This window comes from Xenopus laevis, chromosome 1S (assembly GCF_017654675.1).
Source record: "Xenopus laevis strain J_2021 chromosome 1S, Xenopus_laevis_v10.1, whole genome shotgun sequence".
In the NCBI taxonomy this organism is placed as follows: domain Eukaryota; kingdom Metazoa; phylum Chordata; class Amphibia; order Anura; family Pipidae; genus Xenopus; species Xenopus laevis.
The window spans coordinates 31,183,622-31,193,955 of record NC_054372.1 but is presented as its reverse complement, the minus strand read 5'-3'; the positions used below and the strand labels follow the sequence as shown (position 1 = coordinate 31,193,955).

General features: G+C 37.5%; 1 protein-coding gene across 1 annotated transcript in view; it reads right to left on the bottom strand.

Moving 5' to 3' along the window:
• Nucleotides 1–717: 717 nt before the first annotated feature.
• Nucleotides 718–10,334, bottom strand: part of LOC108706602 (tumor suppressor candidate 3) — a 107,313-nt gene continuing 97,696 nt past the window's right edge. Inside the window, exons 9-10 of the mRNA XM_041579489.1 lie at nucleotides 7,173–7,263; nucleotides 718–998 (exon numbers count right to left, since the gene is read on the bottom strand). Coding sequence (XP_041435423.1) covers nucleotides 983–998; nucleotides 7,173–7,263 — 107 coding nt within the window. The 3' untranslated portion in view covers nucleotides 718–982. The remainder of the gene's footprint in view (nucleotides 999–7,172; nucleotides 7,264–10,334) is intronic.

Here is a 10,334-nt window from a genome sequence, read left to right as displayed (position 1 = left end):
CAAAGTTAATGAATTGGCCCCTAAATCTCACCGCAATCTACCTTTTAATACCCCTTTGCCACGGTCACATGTCCTCCTTCAGCCAATCCTCGTATCCTCTTCTTTATTCACAGCTGCCACTCAAGACCTGTAATCAAGACCGGGACTACGCAGACAGGATATCTTACACCGGTAAGTATACATAAGGGTTTTTTTTAATCAAGTCCGAATTTATCTCAATATTTTCTGCTACAATCTCTGCTCAAATCTGCTCGGGTTTTTAATGCTTATTTATTATAAAATTTGCTTTGCGGGAAAATAAACAGATTTTCACATTTTTTTCAAAATTTTCCCCCGAAAGCTCTGATATTTGCAAATGTTTTGATATTATCAAAAAATCATTGTGACTTCTCCCTGTATATGCAATCTCGACAGGTCTGAGATGCTGGATATTCTGATTCAGACTTTTCCATCCTCTAGGTTTACTAAATTCTGAAAAATTTTATTTTATAAAATAAAATCACAAACTTTTTGTGATTTTTGCATTCAGAGTTCAGTTAATAACCCGCTAACCCTTTCCTTTCAAGCCACGTCCCATGCCGGCTTCTAAGTGTTAGCCACACATTCTTTGCTTAAACCAAAGCCGGAACATTATAACCTGACATTTCTGGGGTGTTCTAAGGTTTGTCCTCCCCCCCGCAATTAGTCTAATGAATAAATGAAAGCAGCACAGAGTTATTATAGTAACGAGATATTTAATTCCAAGTGCAACTTCTTTTTCTTACAGCGAAATAGCAAACTGTATAAATAACAAAGTTTCATATACATTCAAAATGACATCTTTTTCTGAATACACCATAAAAGACAGTCACCAGCAGCCGCACAACAAGCTAATATGTACAATAAGACAATAACTGGAATGGGAAGAATGAACTCTACTGATACCAGCTGAAATACTTTATCTTCCGTGCAGACACTGACATCTTGAGAATCTTGATACAGTTTATTTAATTAAGAAACTGAAAGAAAAATCAGAATTTGTTATCAGCCAACAGATCAGGGCCATGCATTTCATCACAGTGCAGACATTATGCAAAGAACAAGTGGTGTGATAAACTCACAGTTACATTTAAACACAAAACACTTTCCACTAATTGCTGTAGGAAGTCAACAATTCTCAGATAACTGCAACTGTGCCATAATAGGTAGCTCTGAATAGTCTACTGCTGCTTAAAATGAACGTACGGAACCTGCAAGCCAAATATCAAGGCAACATGTGAATGTCAATGCATGCATGTGTTATAGCTGAGCAGTGATAAGTGAAAAAGACTATGTTAACCCCATAGCATCTACACAAATGCTGCAACCAGGACAGATGTGGACTGGACAGGAAAGGGATGTGTCCCCATTATATTTTAATACACTATAGGGATGTCCAACCTGCCATGCTAAAGCTGTCTTAAGCGTCCCACCATACTGTAGCATCAATCTGCATAGTCTGGTTTTATTTACTTTGAAAATAATATGGGCTTCATTTATGCAGCGCATCTCTTTGAACTCAAGAGTTGCACATCTGCATTCAGAGAGAGTAGGAGTATATGGGTGTCTCTTGGAATGCATTCTTAGCGGTTTGGTAAAGGAAGTCTTATATGTTTGGCTTTTTTAGTAATGTAGTGCACTCATAAAATAGGAAGTTCCAGAGCGAATGATCATTCAATTAAGCAAATGTTCTCCAATTTACTGAGTGAGAGTAACTGCTCTGTAGAGCAACAGCTACAAAGGGCATATACTGTAGGTTTGACCAACCAGCAAGTGGTAAATGTTTCACTGGCCTGTTCTTCTGATAAATAAATTACATGGGCACACAATGAAACCTGCACAAGGCTTAAACAGGTATGGGATTATCTGGAAACCTGTTATCCAGAAAGCTCTGGATTATGGCCATCTCCCATAGACTCCATTTTATCCGAATAATCCAACATTTTAAAAATGATTTCCTTTTTTCTCTGTATTAATAATACAGTACATTGTACTTGATCCAAACTCAATCAATAATAATATATTAATCCATATTGGAAGCAGAACCATTTTATTGGATTTATTTTATGTTTACATGATTTGCAAATAAACTTTGAAGGGTGAAGAATTTGGAGGAGTAAAAAACTTTCTAATTGGAAAACTGAAACACCATTAAAAAGTTTTTTTACATTTTAGATAAAGTTTGATGATGGGTTTTCTTAATTACAAAAATAAATGTTTTAGAAGCCCTATAATGAACAATTAATTACACTGCAAATGGAGTTAATTCATGGAAACACCTACTTAGAATACTATGTTGCTAAATATAGAATGAAAACATATGGAGATATTGGTCAGCCAGATTTGACCCAGAATGTAGGTGGCCAAATTGGGCAAAGGTATGCTCCTTAGGCAACCTAGCCAAACAAGAGGATCTTATTGTGTCGGGCCAGCTTGATTCTGGAATTCAACCCCTGAATTCAACCTACAGAAATTCAACCTACAGAAACTCTCCCTCAAGATCTCCAAGACTTAACTCTCTGTCTTTATCATGGAGCATTACCATAGTAATATCAATAAGCAAAAACCATCATGCCCTTTTCTTATACCTGTTATGAAAGGCAGTGTGTAGATGTGGACTAATAGCCATGCTCATGTATTTCATTTTTATATACAGAGCAGGTATGGGATCCGTTATCCAGAAACCTATTAATCAGCTCATAGGCTACATTATAATGAAAATGATATAATGCAATAATAAAACAGTACCTTGTACTTGATCTGAACTAAGATATAAGATATAATTAATGCTTATTGAAAGTAAAATTAGGCTATTGGGCTAATTTCATGTTTACATGATTTTTTAGGAGACAAGGTATGAAGACCCAAATAACAGAAAGATCTGTTATCTGGAAAGCCCTGGCTCCTGAGCATTCTGGATATATTTCTTTTTAAAAATCAACATTACTTTTCTTGATCTCTGTGTTTTAGGTTAGTATAGTCATTCTTCTGATACTTGCCAACATAATGATATTTTCTCTTATTGTCTCTTTTCCCCCGTGCAACCTGCTAACCTGCTCTGGCAGTGAACATAATGTACTAGATACTAATGTAAAAGAGCAGCCTTTGTATTTTCAGATTAAAGTGCCTTGGGCAGCCTGCAAACTCAAAACCTGGCAAAGAACTTCATGTATAAAAATATAATGTGCTTGTTGAGGACAATAAAGTCTAACTATAGGTTAATAACAAGTTGCTTGTGCACTACCAAGGCTGCAGCTTCCCTTTTGTGGAAACTTCCACAGACTTCTATATTAACATCATAACTAACAAATGAATTATATTGGGACCCTAAGAACATTTTGTAATGTTGTCTTCTTAATGGTGTGCTGCACAGCTTCTCAGAAAATGTCAGTCTCCAGACAATAGTGTTCAAAAGTAGCCATAAATGCCCAGATCTGGTAGTCTGGCTCATTTTGACCATGTCACATTATCATCTGGACATATAGTATATGGCATGGTGCACAGCCAGACCCTAGACAGAAGTGCTTGCTGCATGATAAGGATGAGCTCTTGCAACAACGATGCAAAGAGGTAAAGTCTATAGTTTTAATGGTAACAATTGTTTAAACAATAAATAAAACAATAATAGTATCGCCACAAAATAATGCAGGCATGCAGGCCTATTACTAAAAGTTTATACAAATATGGTGTGCAAACCATGAAGCTACTGTATATTATCAACCTATGTCTGTTCCTCTTTCTTTAGATGTTCAGTAAATAAAATGGGTGAAGTCAGTGATCCATACTTAATACGACATTGGTTGTAAGAGAACGAATTCCCTTCAATTGAAACCCTATGATGCAAAATTGTAAAGGATCTGTTGTGTTAGCAAAAAAACGAAATAATATATTTTTCTTTAAAATGCCTTCTTAATCAGACACACTGCCCAATGATGGAGCTCAATGGGCGTTTTACCCTGTGAGACACATTTGTTATTTGGGGTTATAAGTAGCTATGGGCTCATGCTTTGGGCTGGTAGCTTGTTTGGATGCTGTTGCAGGACAAATTCAGGTTGCTGGCATACCAACTAGCACCTGTTTCCAATGCCAAGAATGACCATTTTTCAAACCACCCACTGACCACCCCTAGAATGGATAAAAAAAAATGGTGGCATGAAAGGTGAACAGGATATGGCAAAACACCAGTGTAGTCAAGCTATATATGTTAGATATTATTATTATTATTATTAACATGTATTTATATAGCGCCAACATATATGCTATATATATGTTTTACAAGTACATTAGAGGACATTATAGACAAATAGCAGGGGACCATTTTACCCATAAAGTGGATCAACGTACCAGAGGCCACCCCTTCAGACTAGAAGAAAAGAACTTTCATTTGAAGCAACGTAGGTGGTTCTTCACAGTCAGGACAGTGAGTAGAGATGTCGCGAACTGTTCGCCGGCGAACTTGTTCGCGCGAACATCGGGTGTTCGCGCTCGCCGGAAGTTCGCGAACGTCGCGCGACGTTCGCCATTTTGGGTTCGCCATTGTTGGCGCTTTTTTTTGCCCTCTCACCCCAGACCAGCAGGTACATGGCAGCCAATCAGGAAGCTCTCCCCTGGACCACTCCCCTTCCCTATAAAAACCGAAGCCCTGCAGCGTTTTTTCACTCTGCCTGTGTGTGCTGAAGAGATAGTGTAGGGAGAGAGCTGCTGCCTGTTAGTGATTTCAGGGACAGTTGAAAGTTTGCTGGCTAGTAATCGTTTTGATACTGCTCTGTTATTGGAGGGACAGAAGTCTGCAGGGGTTTGAGGGACATTTAAGCTTAGGTAGCTTTGCTGGCTAGTAATCTACCTTCTACTGCAGTGCTCTGTATGTAGCTGCAGTGGGCAGCTGTCCTGCTTCTGATCTCATCTGCTGACTGCTGCAATAACAGTAGTCCTTGTAAGGACTGCTTTTATTTATTTTTTTGTTGTTTTACTACTACTACTACTACTACTATAAGAGCCCAGTGCTATTAGTCTAGCAGTGTTGGGGAGTGGGACTGGTGTGCTAATCTGCTGCTCCTAGTAGTTCAGCAGCACCAACTTTAATTTTTTTTTTTAATATTCATTTTTTTTTATTTTACTTTTTTTTATTTTACTACCGCTGTAGTAGTGTATAAGTTGACCTTTTAGGCATTATTTGCCCTGTAGGCATTATTTGCACACTGTTTTCTTCAACCTGCCATCTAGCTGTGTGACCTTGTTCACATTCTGTCTAAATATCCATAATATTACCGTCTCCAGAAAAAACACCGGAGTGACTTTTTTCAAGCAGCCATAATATATTTTACGTAATCCGTATCCACCGCTGTTGTAGTGTATACGTTGACCTTGTAGGCATTATTTGCACACTGATTTCTTCAACCCGCCATCTAGCTGTGTGACCTTGTTCACATTCTGTCTAAATATCCATAATATTACCGTCTCCAGAAAAAACACCGGAGTGACTTTTTTCAAGCAGCATTCATATATTTTACGTAATCCGTATCCACCGCTGTAGTAGTGTATACGTTGACCTTGTAGGCATTATTTGCACACTGTTTTCTTCAACCCGCCATCTAGCTGTGTGAGCTTGTTCACATTTTGTCTAAATATTGATAATATTATCGTCTCTAGAAAAACCACTTGAGTTACTTTTTTTCAAGCAGCATTCATATATTTTACGTAATCCGTATCCACCGCTGTAGTAGTGTATACGTTGACCTTGTAGGCATTGTTTGCCCAGTTTTTTTGGCCGCAGCCACTGAAGCACAGAGGCCAGAAAAAATATGCCATATAAATGCTGAAAATAGTCATTTTTTGCCATACGTTGACTCAACGTATATGGCAAAAAATTACTATTTTCAGCATTTATATGGCATATTTTTTCTGGCAACTGTGCTTCAGTGGCTGCGACCAAAAAAACTGGGCAAACAATGCCTACAAGGTCAACGTATGGCAAAAAATGACTATTTTCAGCATTTATATGGCATATTTTTTCTGGCAACTGTGCTTCAGTGGCTGCAACCAAAAAAACTGGGCAAACAATGTCTACAAGGTCAACGTATGGCGAAAAATTACTATTTTCAGCATTTATATGGCATATTTTTTCTGGCAACTGTGCTTCAGTGGCTGCGTCCAAAAAAACTGGGCAAACAATGCCTACAAGGTCAACGTATGGCAAAAAATGACTATTTTCAGCATTTATATGGCATATTTTTTCTGGCAACTGTGCTTCAGTGGCTGCAACCAAAAAAACTGGGCAAACAATGTCTACAAGGTCAACGTATGGCGAAAAATTACTATTTTCAGCATTTATATGGCATATTTTTTCTGGCAACTGTGCTTCAGTGGCTGCGTCCAAAAAAACTGGGCAAACAATGCCTACAAGGTCAACGTATGGCAGTTGTTTAAAGAGAACAGTAGATTACTAGCCAGCAAAGCTACCTAAGCTAAAATGTCCCTCAAATCCCTGCAGACTTCTGTCCCTCCAATACAGAGCAGTATCAAGCAGATTACTAGCCAGCAAACTTACTATCATCTGTCCCTGAAATCACTAACAGCTCTCCCCCTACACTATCTCTTCCAAGCACACACAGGCAGATTTTTCAGATACATTTTTGCCCTTGATCCCCCTCTGGCATGCCACTGTCCAGGTCGTTGCACCCTTTAAACAACTTTAAAATCATTTTTCTGGCCAGAAATGTCTTTTCTAGATGTTAAAGTTCGCCTTCCCATTGAAGTCTATGGGGTTCGCGAACCGTTCGCGAACCGCTCGCATTTTTGCGCAAGTTCGCGAATATGTTCGCGAACTTTTTTTCCGACGTTCGCTACATCCCTAACAGTGAGGTTGTGGAATGCACTGCCGAGTGATGTTGTGATGGCTGATTCTGTTAATGCCTTTAAGAATGACTTGGATGATTTCTTGGACAGACATAATATCAAAGGCTACAGTGATACTAAACTCTATAGTTAGTATAGATATGGGTATATAGAATTTATGTGAAGGTATGGAGGGGTGAATGTATGGATGCTGGGTTTTCATTTGGAGGGATGAACTTGATGGACTTTGTCTTTTTTCAACCCAATTTAACTATGTAACTATGTAACTATGTAACTATGTTTTAATGTGTCACGTTTACCTGTATGGATATCCATGGTATTTGGATCGGAAGATTGAAAGAAGAAAGCTGAAGAAGAACACTACCAGTCCAAGACCAACTAGACAAATTACTGGAAGAAAAATAAAATAATTAATTTCAAAAAGCCACACCTTTAAAGAAGTAAGGTAATCTCATTATATATATATATATATATATATATATATATATATATATATATATATATATATATATATATATATATATATATATATATATATATATATATATATTTGTCTGTACTTTATAAACAAAGCACGTTTTTATTTTCAAATTATTCTGCATTTTAGTGAATATGTATTATCTATAGTTTCCTTTCCCACAGCCAAAGATGCTAGAGGAGGCTGACTCAGCCTATTATGAACTTGAAACAGATGATCTATGAATAGGTAACATTGAAAAAGAAATGTGAAAAACTATTTCACCGCTAGAAGAATGTCCCCTAAATGCAAACCAGTTTAGAAATGTAAAAAGCAACAAACATATTCCCTAACACAAGCTATTTTAGGTTTTTCTAGCTGGCTGTTGCTGCCCTGGTGTTTACAAGGCATGTAAAGTCAAAAAAATAAAATCCCATTTTTACTTTCTTTAATGAAAAAGAAACCTATCTCCAATATACTTTAACTAAAAAATGTGTACCGTACTTATAAGAAAACTGACTGCATGCAGTGAAATTCCCCCTTCATTTACTGCTGTGGATAGGAATTGTCATATGGTCCCTAACTGCTGAGCAGGGAAACAATTATACTTATGAACAGTAGGGGGAGCCCCCGCCTTACTTCCCAGCCATGCAGAACTCAAGCAGCTTTATTTATGGCATGTGCACAGTCTTGGTCTTGCAAAGATGTTTAACAAAGTTACAAGATGGTGACCCCCTGTAGCCAACTTTGAAAGCATAAATTAATTGTTTGACTAGGCTTGTGGTGCAGTAAGTTCATGTTTATATTTAGTATAAAAAATACAGCATTTCTAGTCTTATTCTATTTTAGACTTTACATGCCCTTTAAAGGGAGTTTGTTTATCATATAGTAAAGCAAACAGCCTTGGGCAGGTGAACTAAACCCTAAAAAGGAATATGGTTAAAAATGCCATATTTTACATACTGAGCTTCTTGCACCAATCAAAGCAGACTTGTCCTTTCGTCCAATATGTATTATGGTGCTTTTCAACAGGCTGTCACTCCCATATGTGTTGCAAACGATTCCAAATATTAAGAAAAGATACCAGGAGATCACAACAAATCTTATTCCATCAAAATGTGTTTATTGCAGGAGTGTCTTGCGCTACATGTTTTGGCCCAATAGCCTTCCTCTTGCTCCAACCTAAAATTTCAGCATCATAATAGCAGCAGGTCCAGGACTTCAAACTTGTCACAGAAAAAACCATCTTGGAAAGTGTCTGTGACACTCACATGCTCAGTGGGCTCTGAGCAGCTGTTGAGAAGCTAATCTTAGGGGTCATTGCAAATTATCAAGCAGAAAATGAGGTTGGCCTGTAATATAAACTGATGCTACAGGGCTGATAATTAAATTCTGATGCTAGTTGCACTGGTTTCTGAGCTGATATGCAGTGATTATCTGTATTAATTACTAATCAGCCTTATATTTCTATTCTATATGTACTGTATATTGTGAGTGGGTCCCTAAGCTCAGTAAGTGACAGCAGCACAGAGCATGTGCAGTGAATCAGCAGAAAAGAAGATGGGGAGCTACTGGGGCATCTTTGGAGACACAGATCTTTACTGCTAAAGGGTTGTGGTTGCCTTGGGCTGGTACAGAAGCTCAAAACATAATGTACAACATTTCTAGCTACTTCTTTAGTTAGGCTTTAGTTCTCCTTTAACCTACAGTTGAATGCTCTTCATTGAATTTCATGGCTTATCGATACTAACTCAAAATTGTTCTTAAAAAAGGCTAATATGAAAGGAATAATCAATCCAATATAAAAAAAATCCACAAAAAGCTGCTAAATTTGGATGCAGGATACATTTCTATCTAGTTTAAATTATAAATTCAATTTAAACAGTGTGACAGTATGTGAAATTGAGTAAAAATGCAATTCAAATGAAAATTTATCTAAGATTTATTATCTACCAGAAAATGATGCTTGACTGAAAAGCTTAGCTAAAAGTAAGCAGCCTACTTTCAAGGTAACAAGGTTAGTGTACAGGGTATTGGAAATTCTATTTCACATTGACTTTCAGCACAAGATTTTGCTTTTTAGCTTTTCTACTTGAGCTTACTTTGAAAGCTGGTCTTTTACATAGAGTATTCTTTACCAAGAAGAATGTTTTTCAGTGTCTGCTGAATCTTTTTAAAAAAATGCAAATACTTCGAAATCATTCAAGTCCTAACTACTGAGTTCCTCTCCAACATCAACACAAGAACTATTATCAACAGTAGACTGTGTTTATGAATAGAAGAGCAGCTTCACCCAAGTCTAATATTACAATGCACCCAATTTAATGCCAATCATTGGTTGAGTGGTGTAAAAGTGCTTCCACCAGGCACTTGAGCAATGGATGTGCAGTAATGAATCATGTTGTTCACCTTTAAGTTAATCTTCTAGTATGATGTAGGCAGTGGTATTCTGAGACAATTAGCAAACTGGCCTTGATTTTTTATTTTTTTTGTGTTTTTTTTAATTATTTAGCATTTTATTCAGCAGCTCTCCAGTTTGGAATTTCATCTGCCAGAAGCGTCCCTACAGAACAATAGTCTTTTGGCTGCCGGGATCAGTGAAACCATTTGAAAGTTGGAAAGAAGCAGAAGAGAAATGCAAAAATATCAGAGACCATAAGAAATTAAAAATGAAAGCCAACTGAAAAGTTGCTAAGAATGGGTTTATTTTATAACATACTAAAAGTTATATTTAAAGGAGAACTAAACCCCCTTGCTTATAAAAACACCTACCCCCTTCCCTCCATAGTCCACCCTCCCTGCTCACCCCCACAGGTGCTTACATCTGTAAATGCCACTACACCTGTAATTACCCCTTGTTACAGAGTCAGCGCAGCTCACGGGCGTCATCTACCGGCGCTTCTGTAATTGTCGGCACTTTTGGTGCATGCACAGTTATCACGAAGCTGAAGACTGCTCCAACTGTGCATGCGCCGATACGGCGCTTACTTAATGAAGATTACCG